The sequence below is a fragment of the Poromitra crassiceps genome, assembly GCF_964638095.1.
Source record: "Poromitra crassiceps genome assembly, chromosome: 22".
NCBI classification, from domain to species: domain Eukaryota; kingdom Metazoa; phylum Chordata; class Actinopteri; order Beryciformes; family Melamphaidae; genus Poromitra; species Poromitra crassiceps.
Window position 1 is genome coordinate 15,604,394 of NC_139647.1, and position 21,404 is coordinate 15,625,797.

The 21,404-nt window shown below is 42.6% G+C and overlaps 2 protein-coding genes across 2 annotated transcripts in view; both read left to right on the forward strand.

The window, feature by feature from the left end:
• camkmt (calmodulin-lysine N-methyltransferase) overlaps positions 1-21,404 on the forward strand; it is a gene marked incomplete at its 5' end in the record, with an annotated part of 168,253 nt that overhangs the window by 68,596 nt on the left and 78,253 nt on the right.
• Positions 17,142-20,866, forward strand: LOC310796347 (homeobox protein SIX2). The gene is made up of 2 exons (XM_083658532.1): positions 17,142-17,964; positions 19,776-20,866. Exons 1-2 carry the CDS (start codon positions 17,405-17,407, stop codon positions 20,086-20,088), a joined length of 873 nt encoding a protein of 290 aa, XP_083514658.1. The 5' UTR covers positions 17,142-17,404; the 3' UTR covers positions 20,089-20,866.

Consider the following 21,404-nt stretch of genomic DNA (forward strand, 5'->3'; position numbering starts at 1 on the left):
ACCTCGGGTCGGATTCGAACCCGCGTCGGCCGCGCGAAGGACCGAGCCGCCGTGGTACACGTGCTACCAGGTGAGCCACCAGGATGCTTAAGCATTGGTATGCTCCTTGAGATTCATTCCATAGTCATTCCATATGCAGACAACATATTCATGGAGCGATTCAATCATGAATAGGATCGGGACAAGGTGCATTATTCAAGGACCGGATATATGAAGGTGCAGCTGAGGTCTGGAACGTATCCAGTTTGGGATCATCTCTGCTGTTTGCAGATGATGTCCTCCTGGCCTCAGTGGACTGTGATCTCCAGTTTGCTGCTAAGTGATGAGGGTCAGCAGCAGCACCTCCAAGTCAAAGGTTTGGTTCTCTCCCAGGAGCTGTGCAGGAGTTCAGATCTTGTATGATGGCCTCCTGGTTCACTGCAGTGGCTTGCAGAGATGTGGGCATTATGGGACCATGGAGGTAAAGCAAAGCTCTCGATGTTCTGGTTGGTCTTTGTTTCCGACCCTCATCTATGGTCATAAGCTGGGTATTGACCCAATAACCCATTCTCACTCCCAATGGTTGGTCAGGAACCCCTCACCTCCTGACGAGAAAGGTAGCCCCTTCTTGTCAGAAATCAATGGTGTGGGCGAGGCGACGGCTAGTCACGAGTCACGTGACAGCTGTCACATGATGTCCCATCAGATACCGACGTTGCAGGTGAGGCGGTAATCTGGGGCCAGTTGCACCAAGTGGTCTTACGACTGGTCTTAAGCTACGCCGGTCGTAACTTTACGACCTAACAGCTACGCCGGTTGCACCAAGAGGGCTTAACCTTATTTTCACTACGCCCAGGCGTAACTCTTACGCCTGGTGAGGAGGAGGCGTAGTGCCTGCCTGTAACAGAGATCTCCGTGTCGATCAGCGGAGACCTTTTTGAGTCCTTACCGTCACCGTCGTAACGTCGCCATCTAAGCATGATGTTAGATTATAACGAACTAGTTGTGTGGCTTAGCCTTCCCAAATGTTGCCGTTAATTTTTTAGAATTTAATACATAGAATTGGGAACGTTACATTCAATTTCATTCAGACTGTCTGTCTGGCTCAATCGCCGCCATTTTTCCCCCGGAGCGAGGGAGGGTGGGAGGAGGGAGGGTGTAGTGATGCACATACAGTAGTGGCTGATAGAGCGTAGTGGCACAGTGACGCTCCAAGCAGGTCGCGAGGCACATTTTGGCAACATCATCCAATCAGGGTGCATTCCCTGGCAATTCACATGGACGCGCATTGCTACGACCGGCGTAGTTAAGACCAGACGTAAGCCGTGTTGGTGCAACAGGCGTAAATCCACTCTAAAGACTGGTCTTAACTAAGACCGACGTAGGAGTTACGACCAGGCATAGTTAAGACCACTTGGTGCAACCGGCCCCTGATGTTTAAGTAGGTCAAAGTGGTGGGAGTGGTGGACCCGTTGCGGTCCCGACTTGCAAAGACGTGTCTATTTTTGAACCCCTATTTTAACACATTGAGTACCAGCCATTTTTTCAATCCTGTAGGTAAGTTGTGCCAGGTTTTTTTTTGAGGATTCTGGCTCATTTTACAAGAGCCGAGGATTATTTTCTGTTAAGAATTCGTGAACACCAATCATCTAAAAATAACTAATAGAATGTGTGCTTTCTCTGTCTAAAAGAGTTAGTTTGCAGAGTTAGTAGTTATGTAGATATTAGCCGTTGAGTACAGCATGGTTTCAGAGATTTTCAGAGAGTTTGGAGATAAATGGATTTTTAGAACCACCTCACGTGCCTGTGATTATGGGTGCCCTTGTCTCCCACTCTGTGCGCTCTCTCTCTCTCTCTCTCTCTCTCTCTCTCTCTCTCTCTCTCTCAGACGAGAGAGAGAGAGAGAGAGAGAGAGAGAGAGAGAGAGTGTGTGTGTGTCTCCAAACTCCTCCCTCCGTCTGTGCTGCGCAGTGCTCTGCTGCTGGGAGTTTGAGCAGCGACTCTCCCTGGCAGCGAGTGTGGATAGGTCTCACTGTCTCTTGGGTTTGAGAGCCCCGATGAACCCCCGTGCGACTCTAGGCTTTATGCTGCTCACCCAGTCCATTTCTGGAACCCCCCACCGCAGCAGCGCGAAGCGTCCCCGCCTACAGTATGAGAATGAGGCTCGTTCGTTTCTGACTGTAAAATCGCCAAGCCATTTCCGCGGGAGGCGGCTGCTTTTGGTCCACGGGTCCCGTGGCTGTGGCTTTGTCTCTGTCTCTGTCTGGAGAGAACTGTCGCCACTTAGTGGTCGGTAAAATAGATTATACACATTCTCTTGCTCCAATAGTGATATAGAAGACGTAAAAGTTGTTGATTGATGTCCCACCGTCAAAAAAAATTTTTTTTTATGTAAGACGAGATATCTCGGCTCTGGCACTCAAGCGTTGGATTATGTAAGACGAGATATCTCGGCTATGGCACTTAACGTGTTAACCGTTTTTATCCCCGACCCAAAACCATAACCCGAACCCAATCTAAGTTGTTTTACTTGCCTACTAAATCCAACCAAGTTGTTTTACTTTGGTTAAGAGAAAAAATATATCCGAACTCAGACATGTAATGAGTTATTGAAGAGGCATAACTCCATTGTGAGAAACATACACTCGCCTGACGCTTTCATATCTCTCAAATATAAAGTATGATGGTGTTATAAACCATATTCTGACTTCAAGGGAAAAGTTCTATTGGTTCCCTTGGCGTAAATCAGAGGGACACTGCGGAGCACGTCATCATTCAGAAACCACGCCCAAAACGGGGGAAAACACAAACTCCCGTCCAATCCTGGCGTTCTCCTATGTCGCGTGCATGGCCGGGTGTTGCACAAAAAGATCGTATATACGGGAAGATGAACACTCCGACTTACTTCATTGACAGCAACATCCACATTTCTCTTCTCGCCAATTCTCAATGGCTCCCTTGTTTTCCCACGGGAGTACAAAAACACTTTAACTGCCGATTTTTTACATTTGTTGTCTGCGCAGCCCCACCACACAACAGCTTTTAGCTATGTTTAATTCAAGGAAAATGACGCTGGTGTATGGAAGTGAACGGAGAGCTTTCCCCCGTGATGGCCGTGGCCTATTCCATGCAGCGTCTCTATAGCAGAACCCTATTGAATGAATGGTAGAAACACACACAGACACTATGAGCAGGAAATAAACTCTAGTAACGTCTAATGATGCATGAGGCATTTCCCCAGCCTAAGTAAGCCCCATCATCTTCCCTCTCACATAGCTGCGGCTGCCATCTGCTCACATTGACTATAATTGTTAGTTTCCTGAACAAAGTGTTCAGAGGTTTGCAGGCGTTTAATATACCCTGCAGGCAGAATTAAAAAGCAATCATGAAATCCAATTCTTCCATATAAAAACAAATGAACGAGGCCACGCTTCATATTTACAAAGCAAACACTTGCCTACGTCTCCACGGCAGAGAGCGAGCAGAGTACAGCTGAGACGTGTGATGGATGGCTCGCTTTAATGAGAGAGAAGTCATTTAGATGATGGAAGCAGATGAAGCATTAATGAGCTTCTTTAGAGACTTCAGAGTGGAAATAGGGGTTGAAGTGATGGAATCCCTCATGCTCTGAACACAGGGGGAAAAAACGAGAAAACCGCACGGACTCGGTGGAGTGCAGATCTCCGCCAGGCACCGCTCCCCGCCTAAAGCCCCTCTGTATGTATATCTGTCTTTGACATGATCAGTGATGTCATAAATCACTGATAATGGCATACCCGCTATTATGTCATAGGCACCACCATCATGTTATAAAATCACTAATGTCATAACCACTGATGATGTCATCGGCATTGTGTCATAGAGTGAATTGTGATACCATCAGTGATGTCATTAATCCTTCGCTGCTGAGGTTGTGAACGACAACAACATGGACAACAAGCAATTGTGATGTCATCAAACACGTCTTCTTCTTTTTTGTTTACCATGGTTTGCATCCAGCTTGTTGGTGCATTACTGCCACCTTCTGCTCCGGAGTGTGGATCAGACCATTTATAATCTAAAACTCATCAGACGCATGTCTCTATGTACATCTGTCTTTGACATCAGTGACGTCATAAATCACTAATAATGTCATACCCGCTATTATGTCATCATGTTATAAATCACTGATCATGTCATAACCACTGATGATGTCATAGGCATATAGAGTCAATTGTGATACCATTAGTGTTGTCATTAATCCTTCCCTGCTAAGCCTTGTGAACGACAACAACTTGGACGTAATTGTTGAGGCTTATGATGCCACAGTGATGATGTCACTGTTGAAGGTTTTAATGATGTCATCTTTGAAGACGAAGATGTCAACAGTGATGATGTCATAATTGATGATAATCTCATCATTTGTGATGTTACACCTGACATGATGTCACTGTTGAAGGTTGGTGATTTCACTTATGATGTCATACTTAATAGGCATCCTCACAAGTAATGCAGGAGCTACACCAGCGAGGAGGTGACAGACAGACGGACGGACGGACGCACACACACGAGCGATCAGATCATCTCTCCCTGGCTTTGCCTCTGGCGGACATACAGTAACTAGAGAAAAGATCAGTTAGTGCTGTGTTGTAAAGACAAGGCAGCGCAGAATGCATTGATCATAAGCATGCGCGTAGCCACGGGTGCGCTAGGGTGTGCAAATGCCACCCAGACAGGCCGCTGGCGCACCCAAAAAAATGGGGTAAAAAAAGTGTTTTGTTTTGTCTGCAAAACACATGTCAACGCTGTCATGCACTGTGTCCAACTGTCCGCTGCCCTATGTGCCCCGGAGCATCATGGGAAACTAGTTAAGCTGTCGTCCACGTAAAGTAAACAAATGCACGCACAGCAGCAGCAGCAGCAGCAGCGCCAAATCAAGAAGACATGAAACAAAGCTCGCTTTTAAGCTTTTTCGGCAAAGGCAAGAAACGACGAGGAAGAAGATGACTCGTCATCACCCTCCCCCTCAACAAGTGCGGATTGTAGTGCACCCGTTCCCGCACCTGTATTGGTGGTGTACAGTGTAGAAGAGACAGACGATGATGCAGCCGAAACAATGACGTTAACAGCGGGGAACGCAGCCAACAACACACTGGAGGTTTGTGCAGAGCCAGAGGACACTGACGCTACAGATCTCTCTGCAGTAGACGAACCTGCATGCCAACCAAATTTGCGTTCTTTCCCGACTAGAACACTCATTGGAAAAAGTAGGTGAGACTTTTTTGAGATACTAAACAAAGTGGTTTTACATGTTGCCAAAAAATACAATTTAATTGACTGCTTCTACCTGCTAATAATGAGTGCGAAAAGGAGCAAACAACACAAATATTCCTCTAAATCTGGTTTGAAAAGACCCAAAAAGAAATTGGCGGCGGCCTTGCGGTCGCCACCAAATGGTCCGCCCCCTGGCACACCCTGGCTTTCTGTGGCACACCCAATGAGCCGAGTCTGGCTACGCTACTGATCATAAGGAGGTCCTTCTCTTTCTTCTCTGGTGCTAAGCAGTATTTTACATGAGAGACATGTTCTTCATAAAGAACTAGAAGGATCAGCTGCTTGAAGAAGTGAGCGAAGCTGTGTCTTTCTATTTGTATGTAAACCTGTGGCTTTTTACTGTAGCTGATGGTCTGACACGAGGTGCACCAGTGTCTCTCTCTCTGGCTGATTTTGTTTTGTCCGTGCCATCAAAACACATGCTACTTAAACCAAACATGTGGCACTAAAACCCTGCATTGAAATCAATACTGATGGAATCTTTTAGGTGGGGTATCAGCTCCTTCAGGCAGGTGGCCTTTGACTATTCAGTGGAGGGCTAAACTGAGGTACATTACAAAGAAAGTGGACCTGAGTGCACAGCAATTGTAATTATTACGCACTTGTATTTAGGATAGCCACTCAAGAATTACTAACATTTATTTATATGATGTTGAACAATTTAGTTGCATGTCATAATTGGCATCACAATGACTTATCTTATCTTACCTTATCTTATCTTACTACAGAATGAAGAAAATTGATTTTCCATTTAAGCTGTTTATGAGCACTTTTCCTGCATTTCTGATGACATCACTCACTGATGACATCATCACTGATGACATCACTCATCATTATTCGGATTAAAAGTCCAACATACACTTCGCAAATAAAAGTCCAACACACTTCCCACAGCCCTTCACAATAAAAGTCCAACACTTCCCACAGCCCTTCACAATAAAAGTCCAACACTTCACAAAGCCTTCACAATAAAAGTCCAACACACTACACAGCCCTTCACAATAGAAGTCCACCACACACAATAAAGGTCCAACGGGTTGGGCAATCAATCTGGAACTACACGGGCATTGAGCATTATCACAGGGGCTGACTAAGCCGATTTTCCAATTTCCCCGAAAATTTAAGCTGTTTATTACTAACATTTTTGCCATTTTTTGGTAAATCTGCGTGGAGTTGTGGCACGCGCCTCCCTGGGTATGGACTAGTAAATATGATTTACATAGAGATGGATTTGAACACACAGTAAAATACAAAACATATTTGTTCTTAGAGAGTGAGCCGAAGTACACAGAGTGAAACTCTTACTCATATACATATATATATATATATATATATATATATACATATATATACATATATATATATATATATATATATATATATATATATATATATATATATATATATGTATATATATATATACACACACATCAGGACACAGAGGAGCAGAGCACTATTCAGACAACCAGTAAGTCATCCTGACTGAATCATATGCATGCCATAAAACCAACATGCAGTATATGTTGTATAGCTCTATGTTTCTCTCTGGTACAGTATCACCACAACCACTGACTCTATCATGGAACTATTTACTGCCCATATGGCCGGTGACATAGGGTCAGGCCTGTGTTTCAAGTGAAACCACCAAGTGTTGTAAAAAGCCTCCATACAGGAATGGATACAAATTCTAGCATTAGCACATTGCTAATTACTGCGGGTCGCTTTTAATAAATTCTTTCCTGACATACGAGTTCCAGCACTGTAAAAATGGGAGAATGTTGCATAAGGGGGAAAAAACACTAAGCGATGTTGCAGATTTTTCTATAAGGAAAAGGCTCAGGCTGTATGTAAAGGGATACTCTACTGTAAGGTCTATGAGATTCATTCACACAGGATACTGAAGTCCCCTGGTTTGACTTAAAGAGGAATACCACTCCGTTTAACACTTCACATGTGTTTTTATGGACTCAAGTACCGTAGTCCAATCAGATTTCTCAAACACTTACAGCTCTTTCCCAAATGTACAAGACAGTGCACCAAGAATTACATCTGTAACATCATACAGAACCCCCAAGTGGAGATGGCACTTGATAGTATGTGGGAGACATGATACGTTCAAATGATCTTCATGTTATGGTATAGTGCAGAAAATATCCAGAAGCAGGATTATGAACTATGTTGGAGATGTTCTTTGTTCCATCTCATTTGCTTCATCCTCGGTGCGCTGCACATTGGTAGGAATATAATGATGATGACTTACATTTGAGTCATGTTTTCTGAGGGTAAATAACTCAACAAGCTGACATCAACTCTGCACTTCAGAATGCAGTGGTTTCTGTGGCGAAATTCTCCTGTCTTCTGTTTGCTTCCCTCACTATACTTTGCAGTTCTAAAAATAAATTCTGCTCCCAGAACTGCTACTATTAACACTGAATTAACAGTGTGTGGATGACTCTCTCGTCTTCTTTTTAGATGTATCCCCTCTTGTTTCTTAACCTGACACTGCCAGATGGGGGCGGTATTGTTTTCACAAACCAAATCTCGCAAGAATTAGATCTCGCAAGAGAATCCAGCTTGCTTGCAAGGTTACTTGTTTCTACTGTAGCTAATGGAGACAGAAGCAATAGAAGATGACATCACTGATGATGTTATCAGTGGGATTTATGACATCACTGATGATGTCATCAGTGGGATTTATGACATCACTGATGATGTCATCAGTGGCGTCGAATGGAGAGCTTTAACAAGCCATATAGCCGGCGGGGGCGGAGTTTCTCTTGGTGCAGGAAACATGGAGGGATGGTAAACATTGATCATCTGCATAATGATGGTTGAAATAGGTTGAATAGTTCCTTTGAATGCACCTTCCATCGAATTAGTTTTTTTTTTTTACTCACTGTTAGAAGTTATCTCTCTGGGAAAAGGCTCCATTGATTAAAATGCAGAATCAGTCAATCATGTGACTTTTGAAAGAAAAGTGATAGTGTAGCTCTTGTCCATTTTATGTGAAGCACTTTGAATTGCCTCTGTGTATGAAATGTGCTATACAAATAAACTTGACTTGACTTGACTTGACTTGTCACATCCCAACATCAAGGTGTCCTATATCTTATAAATAAATAAATAAGAGTAGTAATAATGACAATAATCATCATCATCATCATCATAAATGTGCCTTTTCTGCAAAACATGCACATGATTATTAACTTTCTTCTTCCCCTCTCTGCTTTCCTTCCCTGTGATTTGATTAATTTCTTGTATTTTTTATCAATCTGAAAGAAACGCGCCCTGAATGAAAAAGAGAAGAAGAGTGATGCGCCCTGAATAAAAAGAGAAGAAGAGTGATTGCTCCCCACTTCCTCCCCTGTGTGACCATGTGACAGCCATGAGGAAACTATATATGAGCTCCACAGCTGACCTTCCTCTGACCCCTTAAGACTTATCGGCATAAGTTACCAGACAAGTTTTTCTCCTGCTATAATACTCTGATCTGTATAAACCTCTAAACTCGATACTGAGCTGTAGATTTATCTGACAGTGACCTTGATGAGCAAGACTTTTGAAGCCCACCTGGACGTGTATAATGGGAACAACCTGAGTGGAGTCCAAACAATATACCTGATCCAGCAGCCGTATCCCTCTGAGGTTTGACCAACAGCAAAGAGCCGTCTTAAATCAAATCATCTCTCTGTCTAATATTACAAAAGACCAGAAGAATCAAGGAGGGACATGTGAAAGGTGCGGGACACAACAGCCAAAATCACTATTGTTGCGATCTCAAATGTTATGTCATTAGAAGCAAGTCATGCAATTCAAGCAATTATGTGTCCCATCAGGCAGCCTTGTGGTTACCTTGATGGGAAGCAGGCTCGAGTTTATCTGATCTACATATTGGTCCCAGGGTGATTTCTAAGTTGTTGGCCGATATCGAAATACCCCAGAGGAGCGAGGTATGCCCTATAGGTTTGCAATTGGCAGTGTCATTACATTCACGGAAATCCACCCCAGCTAATATTTTAGCCACCTTAGCTTTAGCTTTAGCCTATTTTGCCAATCTAATTATCTATATATGGCAATCTAATAATCGAATTGCCTATATAATTATTAAAGGTCTAATCACATTTAAATCTTATTCTATCCAAATGGTTGCAGGGACATAGGCTAATAGACATAGCCTATACATAACTGATCACTATTTTATAGGCCCACAGCTAACATTTCTTGCAGAATAATCAGTAGGATATATCCATCAGGCTAGTCTAAAAACAGACCATGCTTGCACAGTTTGCCCTGTGTACTTGCCAAATTGTAGACGATAATAATACATAATTCCGCACTGGTGTCTGTTTGCACTCATTCAAACAAGCCCACGGCGTTGACACAAATCAGTGTCCGCCGGCTCGATAACCGCTGGATGTGTGGAGCTCGTATACCTGCATGTCTGCGCCGCTGCGCACTGCGCGCTTTGACGAGAGACAGGTCTGCAGGGATTTCACCGTAAAGGTTAGGAACCCGTGAAATATCAGAGAGGTGCTGGAGCGGCTCTCCTCTCCAAATTAGAGCCCAATGCGTGCCGCATGCATGGTCTTGGTGCACTGCATGCGGGCGGGGGAAACGCCTTGGCAGCGCATAAAGGGCTTCAGTGTGCGGCTGAAATGACCGTGCGACTCCTGAAAATAAACAGGAATCAAATAGAGTGATTGATCGAATGAATTAAGCAGCAGCAAGCGGCGTGCGCGCCCTGCTCTCTCGCTCTCTCTCTCGCGCGCACGCACGCACACACACACACACACACACACACGCACACATGCACTGCTGCTATATAGGGAGCGCCAACGAAAGGTATAGAAAAATGGACACTTGTTGCTGGTTGCTCAAGTGCTCAGCCCACCTGCAATTTGGGCCCTCTGTAGTTTGTTCCACAAGGGAAACACTGAATGCCTTTTGGCATGGAAATGGTCCAATTTAAAGCAGAACATATTCCATCCGACTTCACTCTTGGTATAATAGGCCTATCGGCCAGTTATAGAACAACAATCACATAGTAAATTCATAGGCTATATGTTGCTTTAATGCAACAAAATACCCTTTACATTTCTCACTATAGCCTACAGCGCATTGTTTGTTTTGTTTGTACAGGGCCTGAAATGTTAAAGGGGTAACACTTTACAATACTGTAACACAAAAATTGGGTAGTTACTAAAGAACGAGTCAGGAACGAACCATTAGTTCATGATTAGTTCATGAATAGTTAATAGGTAGTTCCTTAATGGTAGTTACTTAAGAACTGACCATTAGTTACCATGTTAACGAACCAATAAGTAATGATTACTTACTTAATTTTTTTCCGCTAGTTCATGAGTAGTTAATGGGTAGTTACTTAAGAACAGACTATTAGTTACCATAGTTGTTACTAGGGAATTCATCATTAGTTAATGATTACTTCACCATTAGTTACCATATTTGTGCACCCTCAAGTAAAGCAGGCTATCATACTTAGTTGTTACTAGGTAGTTCATCATTACTTCATGATTACTTTACCATTAGTTACCATGTTTGTGCCCCCTCAAGTAAAGCAGGCCATCATACTTAGTTGTATAGGGAGTTCATCATTACTTCATGATTACTTTACCTTTAGTTACCATGTTTGTACCCCCTCAAGTAAAGCAGGCCATCATACTTAGTTGTTACTAGGGAATTTATCATTAGTTCATGATTAGTTACCATGTTTGTTTACCATGCATTTCCTAGTAACAACTAAGCATGAAGCCCTGTTTTACTTGAGGGGGCACAGACATGGTAACTAATGGTAAAGTAATCATGAACTAATGATTAATTCCCTAGTAACAACTATGGTAACTAATAGTCTGTTCTTAAGTAACTACCCATTAACTACTCATGAACTAGCAGAACAAAATTAAGGAAGTAATCATTACTTACTGGTTCGTTAATATGGTAACTAATGGTCAGTTCTTAAGTAACTACCATTAAGGATCTTTAAGGAACTACCATTAAGGGTCATTAAGGAACTACCCATTAACTACTCATGAACTAGCGAAATAAAAAATAAAAAATATATTTTTTTTTAAGGAAGTAATCATTACTTACTGGTTCGTTAACATGGTAACTAATGGTCAGTAAGTAACTACCATTAAGGAACTACCTATTAACTATTCAGTAATCATGAACTAATGGTTAGTTCCTGACTAGTTCCTCAATAACTACCCATTTTTGTGTTACAGTATTGTAAAGTGTTACCGTTAAAGGGAATAGCGCGTCATGCAGAAGTCCAGCCTGACCAACCTGTCGGCCGGACTGGGCAGTCATGAAACTGAGGCAAGATCCGCTCTACACCCCCCCCCCCTTCCCCCACCCCCCTCCCCCTCTCCAACCACCCTTACAACCCCCACCACCCCTCCCTCCCTGCCGCTGCTGTTATAGTGTTCGGTTTAGTGAAATCTCCTCCTTGCTCGAAAGGATAGCCCCGGCCTCTAGGGTAACAAGATAGATGTAAACAACCAATTATTGGATAGGCCCTCATTCATATCTCCTTAACCGGTATAGACACAGAGGTTCTGGCTTTAATAATGTCTCCCCTCCCTCTCTCTCTCTCTCCGTCTCTCTTTCTGCCCGGCATTTGGGTGTCTGTCTGAAACTCATCAACCCCTTGTTGCGCTTGTCTCAGGTCGGTGTAGGCCTACATAACGGTCTTATAGAATAAAAGCCATGTCCCAAACCTACACCCCCACCACAACACATACACACGCACATATCTACACACACACCACAACACATACACATGCACATATCTACACACACACACACACACACACACACACACCAAAACACACATCTTGCAATAATCAGCTCAATTAGTGGAGGTCGTGGTGGAGAGCGGCCGAGGTGAGCGGTGGGAGGTTGTGAAAATAGGGGGTTGGCTATTAGGGGAAACGCGATCTCCATTCATCAGCGGCCGTAATAATCACCGTTTCAGACCCGGGGCCCTCTGATCAAACTGATCCGTGGAAACAAGTGGTTTACAAACACTGTCAAGGGCCAGACATGGGACCCTGATTCGCCCTGTCACTGCCAGCGCGCACACCAGGCTGACGGGCACTTGGGGTTTTGACCATGAACAACAACCCCCACAACAACCATGTAACAGGAGATTATTTGACTTCATAATCATCTGTATATTTATTTGTTCTATTGTTATCTCTCTGCTGCTGCAATTAGCGGTTTCCCCATGGGGAAAACCTCGCAATTTAATCTGAACTAATCTTATTTGTATTTTACGCATGACGCGCAAATTGTCCAGGAACAATGAGTGAGCAGTGTGTGTGTGGGTGTGTGTGTGGGGGGGGGGGGGGCAGTGTTATACTCAAGGACAAGTTGTATGGGCTACGGAGCCTCACAGCCTGTTCTGGACGCGCGCATTACACCGCTGACTTCCTCCACTAAGCTATCTTGTGCAAGATCCCGCATCCAATATGATTATTGGTAATGTATCTCCGGGTGATAACCACAGGTGAGAGTGAAACCTATGTGCTCCAAATATTCAGTCTCATCTCGTTGGTTTAACTTTTGGAATAATCGTGAAATTAAACATGTATTTATTTATTTATTTATTTATTTATTTATTTATTTATTTTGCCACGGATTCACTGGAACCATCAGGGGCGCCCTGGAGGTCCTCCGGACCCAATTTTTGTAACACTCCCCCCCCATCCCCATCCCACCCGCCTCGCCTCCTCCACTGGCTGCGGACTGTGTCAGTAAGGAATGAATTAGTCTCATAGGCCTTCATGTAACCGCTGCTGACAGGGACACAGAGCATCAGTCAGGGAGACAACGGGCTCAGTTAAAGCTGAGAGGCCCGCACTTGACCCGCAGTGAAAGAAGGAAAGAAGGAAAGAAAGAAAGAAAGAAAGAAAGAAAGAAAGAAAGAAAGAAAGAAAGAAAGAAAGAAAGAAAGAAAGAAAGACGCCAATATTAGCCTGGCTACATTTACTTTTTCCAACAGCCTGATTCTTAGAGGGTGTTTTCAGTGTTGTAATATAAATCAAGATATTTTACAACGAACAAGTAGCTAAATGCAATTTGATCGGAACGGAAAAGTGAACCCACGGAGACGTCCTACTGGAAATACTGTGTCCATTGTGAGGGGGTAATTGCAGCACCTCTCTCACCAATGAGAGGGCTCCGTGTATGTTTTGGGTTCAATTACGAGGCATTTAGGTGTTTGTCTTAGATGGTTGGAGATGATAAGTTTATCTGAAATCTGTTCGAAATGGCACGTCTGTCAAACAGTGTTTACAGGCGCTTATTTTCACTTTGCGTTTTTGCTCAATAAGCTTTCTTCAACTTTCATGGCCGAGTCAAAGTCAAAAAGTCAACTATTTGGATGCCATCCAGATAGTCTTTTTATGGTGTTATCTGCTGTTATCTAACGATTAAAAAAAATAAATATATATAGCTTATACATTATTATTATTATTATTATTATTATTATTATTATTATATTGTTCTTATTATAAGAATATTAATATTATTCTCATTATTACAGTACAGCCTTCTTTTAGATTTTGATATGATACAGGAATACAATTAATTATTAATTTTTTTTTTTGGATTTGTGCAATGTTCCCCCATTAGGTTATAGGCTATATGCCGGTATAAGGTTAAATCGCTTCCTTGTTTTTCTCACTATCCATTTCAGGCAAGCCCCGGTCCCCTGACGATTACCATCAGTCAGGCTAATGCCGTAATACTCTCTGAGAACTGCGCTTCAGGCGAAACCCAAGTCAATTTATTAAACACAGGCAAAACACAATACGGAAACAGAGATCAGGGTCTTCTTACAAGACTGCTCATCCCTGGTGATAAACTGCCCTCATAATTACACTAATAATTCCTCTTAAACAGCGCGACTTAAATAGCCTCTTAATTGAAAGGTTCATAACGCAGCTAAGACGGGGGAAACCTATTCACAGATTGTGCTCTTGATTTGTGGAAACGAACCTGCGATCTGATCGCTGCAAATAAAAAAAGTAATATCAGCCTTAAACAACGACGATCAACTTTTATGAAGGCTATATGTGGAAGGGTTGGCTTTGCATTTTCTTTATTTTTAGATCGCTATTTGAAAATATGAAATTCGTATAAATGGATGCAGTGTCGCCTCTGAATTAAGCTTATTGGATTGCAGCATGCATGGGCCCTCTGGGAATATGATAATATAATATAATAATAATAATAATATTAATAATAATAATAATATATCCATAATGAACAACAAATAAACATTTAAAGCTTAAAGCTATTTTAATTCAATAGTGCATCTCTGCAAAACTAATCAGCCTACAGCTTTGTTGTGGTCCAGAGGTTAAATTAAGTTATGGTGAAGAGATGAAAGCTGCTGGAACAGGTCTGATGGAGAGACAATTAAAAGCGGTATATTGTGTGTGTGTGTGTGTGTGTGTGTGTGTGTGTGTGTGTGTGTGTGTGTGTGTGTGTGTGTGTGTGTGTGTGTGTGTGTGTGTGTGTGTGTGTGTGGTGTGTGTGTGTGTGTGTGTGTGTGTGTGTGTGTGTGTGTGTGTGTGTGTGTGTGCGTGTGCTTTGAGATGGTCTGTGTGATGTGATACTCGTGATACTGACGATAGATAATGAAGAGGTCCCATGGTGACGCGAGAGAACTGGTCAATCTTTGACCCAATAGTCAATAACAGACATGCCCGGCCACACGACACACTCCCTCTCTCGCCAGACAGCCATGCAGCCTGCAGACTCTGAACAAATCGAATAATAAATACAACGTCAAATTATAATTGATTTTGTGATTTTTGTTTATATCTATTTTTTGGAGTGTGTGTGACCCTTACGTTGCAGCCATTTCCTTGTGGACTGAACTTGACCGCTGCAGCATGCATGAGTCACATGCCCCGTCTCCTTTCATAGGCTGAAGTCATGTTTTCAACAAGTAGCGCAGCACCATCATCTACTCCCCAATGCCCTCTTTACTCTTCAAAATCCCTTCGTCCTTAGCCCTATATAGCCTATTCTTTTCTCTCCCCAGCAGCACTTTTCTCTGACAAGATCACAGGATAAGGGGCACCAATGGCACCTTCTTATCTTGTCATCCTGTCATCCTGCTTGTAATTTTGGTGGTCCGGGACTTTCAGCTCATTCCTGTTGCACCGATTTCAAGTCGCGTCAGCGCAGCTACACACGAGTAAAATGTAAACTTGTCTCACCGTGTGCTGCTTGAGGCTGTGTCTCTGCTCCGCTATACCCCGGCAGACTCGCTCCTCTCCTCTCCCCTCTGTCCGACAAGCGCCACACACACACACACACACACACCTCATTTCACCATTAGGTCGATTATACACACAGAGAGAGAGAGACGGGACACACACTCACATCTACAGTATAGGCTTGTTTCCTATTCTCTGCAATCCTGCTGCCTGTATGCTCTCTCTCACACACACACACACACACACACACACACACACACACACACACACACACACACACACACACAAGGATATTATATCTTTATTGTTGTCATCACCTAAATTAAATAATGGACCAGGGCACACGCCTTATGAAAGAACTTAGCCTATAGAAATCCTATAGCCTATGGGCTATACGTTTTTGAAAATATTACAGCAAAGCAACTCCCTTTAGGGATATATGGGATATCAACCATGAAATGTCAAAAGGTCACAAACTCATATTGAGCACACTTTAGTTCATAAGGATTTTATTGACCATATAGGCTTTCATATCAAGTGCATGGTATGTCAAGATGACTTAAACATAACTTTCTGTATTTTCCACGCGCACATGAGTCGTATTTGTTATACTCTCATAATTTTCTCTTGTACTGATTTTATATATTGTCATACTGTGTATAGCCTATAGGCTATTTGCATAGACCTGCAGTTGGGGGTGTTATAGGCTACAAATATTGGATTCTTTGTATTATTATTATTTGATTTGATTTGATTTTACCTCAAATGCGTCAACAGTAAGCAGTAAGCACCTATATTTGCCCAATATTTTATCCTATTTTTAGGCAGACATAAATCTGTATGATATTAAATCAGAATCAAATGTATCCAAATGATATGCAGTCATTTAAAGGGAAAATATGAAATAACTTTTTTTCGGGAGGTCTAATTATTTTTTGTTGGTGTTATGTTTCCCTTATAATAACCACTGGCTGGAAGTCACCGTTTTCAGCGTTTTATTTAATACATGGTTGTCGGGTGTTATGGTCATATGAATTAACTATCATTAAACTTATAGGCGTTATGAAGACTTGATTGATTGGTGAGCGGTGTGAAGAGCCGGGTTAGATACATAAAGATACATACAGGCTTGGTGTTGTGCAGCGTGCAGCAGGCTCTGTGGCTCTGGCGCCATCCTTCCTCCAGCTGCGGGATCAGCGCAGCTCTCCTCCTCCAAACTCCACAGCTCTGCGCTCTTTGGCTGGCCGAGCTGTCTGTCAAAACCAAGGGGGAAGAAAAAAACGTCTTTAGAAGACAAATCTGAGCAATATTTCTATTGGTAGGCGGGCTGGTCGCGAAGGGAACAATCGGATTGACTTTGCCAGGGAGCCACCTCAAAGCGTATCAGGTTACTTTGAGTGACAGCGTAACCATGGCAAATAATTTGACTAAAACTATTGTCTTATCCTCACCATCCCCGGGTCAGATAACCGACCAATCAGAGTTCATATAATCGCTTGTCTTGCCAGCTTAGAATAATATTATTAAAACGAGCCAGCGAGCCTGGTCTCCGGGAGTAGGTTATGTTGAAACGGCAGAAAAGGTGGAGGAGGACGGTGGAAGGAGTAGCAACTTTTCTCTCTTTCTCACCAACTTTATGAGGAATTGTCGCCGGGGCTTTCGTGTGGCTGAATGGACTTGAATTTATACATTACGCAGTTGGATATTACCCGCTTTGTCAGTTTTCACAAAGTTTTAGACTACTTTTTTGGGGACCTTTTCTCGCTCATGGACTTAATGCGTTTTGGTTTAATGTGAGACTGAACGCGGAGACGTGGAAGTAAGGCACAATATAATCGGCGCTGGTTTACGTTGTAGCCATGTCCATGCTTCCGACGTTCGGTTTTACGCAGGAGCAAGTGGCGTGTGTCTGCGAGGTCCTCCAGCAAGGGGGGAACATCGAGCGGCTGGGGCGCTTCCTCTGGTCGCTCCCGGCCTGCGAGCACCTCCACAAAAACGAGAGCGTCCTGAAAGCCAAAGCGGTGGTCGCCTTCCACCGGGGGAACTTCCGAGAGCTCTACAAGATACTGGAGAGCCACCAGTTTTCGATACACAACCACATGAAGCTGCAGCAGCTGTGGCTCAAGGCGCACTACATCGAGGCGGAGAAGCTGAGGGGCCGCCCGCTCGGCGCCGTGGGGAAGTATCGCGTCCGCAGAAAGTTCCCCCTGCCTCGCTCCATCTGGGACGGAGAGGAGACCAGCTACTGCTTCAAGGAGAAGAGCAGGAGCGTGCTCCGGGAGTGGTACACCCACAACCCCTACCCGTCCCCGCGGGAGAAAAGAGAGCTGGCCGAGGCCACAGGACTCACCACCACGCAGGTCAGCAACTGGTTCAAAAACCGACGGCAGAGAGACCGAGCAGCGGAGGCGAAAGAAAGGTATGAGTAGCTACATTATTACAGTTTGATGTGGAAAATACTTGCCATAGGTCTAACTGAATCCAAATGTGATCTTGTGTGTGTGTTTATATATAATATATATATATATATATATATATATATATATATATATATATATATATATATATATATATATATATATATATATATCAAACAAAAACAGTCATATTTATAAATATATAGAGAGAGCATAAAGAACAAATGCCCCCTTTTATAGCTATGCCTGTAGAAAGTTTGGTGACCTACATCTATTTATTACACTGATCAAATCATATATTGGCTGCGAAATTCTCCACTTGTCCCCAGAAAGAAGAAAGAACATATTGCAGGCTTTGGTTGCTGATTACAATCGATGTATAATAAGGGATTTTATGCGTTAAGGCTTATGGTGAATTGACGTCCCGCGTTACTATCGTCCTTGTTGTTGTTTTGGTTGTGTTTGTGATAATTGCCTGCGCGTAAAGGAGCGCTGAAAATGAAAAGGCTCCTTGTCTGGTGGGCTAAATTACAAGGCTATAAAAGTTACCGTCACCGTATACTTTTACGTTATTGTAATCACACATTATAACGTGAAATAGATACTTTGCCTTTGACATTAACATCAGTATAAAGCCTTCTTTTTAACTATTTTACCTCTCTTTAACTCTGTTTAGTATAGCTTTGCGTATATAGGCCTATACATCTAAAACGACAGCATTGGCAGTGAATGTGTTATAAAAGATGTTTTGGGTTGATTGATGTGGTGGGGTGTATATAGGCTCCATACCGGCCCAGCTCTTTTGGCATTAAGTCGTTTGTACATTTCAAAGTTTGCAAATTACACAGGCAGGCAGGCAGTCAGGCAGGCGTGCAGGGAGACTTGGGAGACGTCTGTAGTCAGGTGTTCGCTCGGTTGGTGTCTTCTTTCACCCTCTGGCCACTAATTCGGGCTGAAAGCTCCACGTAAATCACGTCTTCCCACTGGGAAAGGCCTTACTCACCACTCACAACAGTTGCGAACTATGCCACAAGTTTAGCAATCATTGGGGCTGTCATTTATGTAGCGAGAGGTCGAAAGCTACACAACACACACAGGAGCACATTGATAGGTCTTTACGCACATCACGTCGCTCGTGGTCAAATGAATTTCGTATGAAAAATTGATAGACTTATTAATATAAGGCCCAACAGTCAAATATGAATTGTTTTCGACTCTCTTCGCTGTTGCTCTGAAGCCAGCATGCTGCCTCGCCATAAAGGCCAGAGAACATAGTGAAGGAGCCTCATAATCATTTCAAGAATTACAGTTTGCACCATGGTGATTTATACATTAATAAATCATGACGCATTCATATATATGCTGTAATCATGGTTATTACGCCTATGGTAATTATAGTGTAATTACCCACTTTGACCTAATAGATGATTGTGTGTGTGTGTGTGTGTGTGTGTGTGTGTGTGTGTGTGTGTGTGTGTGTGTGTGTGTGTGTGTGTGTGTGCGTGCGTGCGTGTGTGTGTGTGTGGGGGGGGGGGCATTAGTTTTGAGTTTTGAAATGTTTAATTCAAGATCAATAATAATGTAATTCTTTTCAGGCTGATGAATCTCTTTGTTTCTTAATCTGCCATTTAATCACATTGTATTATAGTTTTATAAAAGTAGTCCAACATGTGTGGGACACTATTTTAGAAATGTGCCACAACTTACAAAGTTTTCATTGGGCTCATTCTGGAAATGACAGGCTATAAAATAGGCTGCGAGAGTAAACCGGCTGTTAGGTGATTGTGTGTTTTCTGTTCTTTTATGTTCGCAGAGAAAACAATGAGAACTCGAACACCAACAGTCACAACCCATTGACTTCTTCCATGAATGGAAATAAAACTCTATTGGGGAGCTCGGACGACGACAAAACGCCCTCAGGGACACCGGATCACACGTCTCACAGCCCAGGTCTGCTCCTCGGCTCAAACCCCGGTTTACCGTCCCTGCACGGACTGGCGCCCCCGCCGGGACCGAGCGCCATCCCGGTACCCACCGGTGCAGACTCGGTGCACCATCACCACTCAATGCACCACGACAGCATACTGAACCCTATGTCTTCTAATCTGGTGGACCTTGGCTCTTAGAAAGCGGCACAGAAAGGAGACGGAGAGGGAGAGCGCCGTTTTGGAAAAGTAGGCTAATTTTCTACATGGAGGGTGAGACTAAAGCTTCAAGCACTTGTGGCAAGGTGCAAGGCAGACTGGAAGCACTGCAAAAAGACCAATCAACAAATCATTTAGTCTCATAGTCAGCCTTAAATTATTGTTTTTCTTGAAGAAGTGGAAAAAAATAAAATGAATTAATAAATAAATCTGCCAGTGGGTGAAATGCCTCAAAATGAATAGCCTACAAATAAAATGGCAGCATAAGGCAGATCTCTTCACTAAGAAAATGAAATTAAAATCCTTGAAACATGTTGATTTACATTGAAAACAAGTCATTTTTACTTTCATTTGTCTTAAGAAAAGCAAGATGTTAAGACTCAATAGAACAGACAAGGTTAAATGACTTGTTGATTATTATTTTATTTTTTATTTTTTTGCAGTGTATGGTGCATACACACACGGTGAGGCGGAGGGAGTTTTAGGTAAAAGAAAAAAGTATTTTACCAGAATGTAATAACGTACCATGTTATATTGTTGAAAACAATAAAATGTCTTAATTCTTATTAACGTTGTTATTTTAGGGGTTTAGATATATCAACAGACTCTGGCACCGAGTTAAAGGTACCCCCATCGACTTTTCGTTTACATAGGGTTTTCAAAGAAAGCCATAAGCATTTTTTGTTTTATTTTATGTTTTTTGTTGTTGATTTTTTTGAAGGGGGGAGGGGTATCATATCTTCAAGTGTCTTATATAACAAGAGCCATCTGTGATAAGATGAAATATCTTAATCTCTTGATATTATTATTTGCATTTTCATTTGGAAAGAGACTGCATGTAAACTTTGCGATAAATAATGAAACATAAATAAATCGATTCACCTATAGTTTCATATACCCTTTACAATAAAAGAAAAGAAATACATGGATTAAAATGAGAATTTGTTTGATTTATCCCATTCAGTGGTTTTGGAAAGTTTGCAGTAAACATTTGTTATATTTTTGTCTGCAGGCCACCTTCAGTTCTGTGTCTTGACGCTGCATGGCTGACATTTTAAAAATAGCTGAAACCAGCAAAGCAAAGTGATAAATGTCACAAAATGCCCATATACAGTTTGCATGATCCTTTTCGAATAATATTTTTTTCATAGTGTGCATTACTTTTCCAAATGCATATGTTGATTTGCATTTTGCATGATGGAAATATTTAGGTTTATTATTTGGATGATTGACACTTTGTTGCAGTCATTTGAGCCTGAAGCCTGTATAGCAGGTTGCCAGTCAGCATGGTGTAGAAG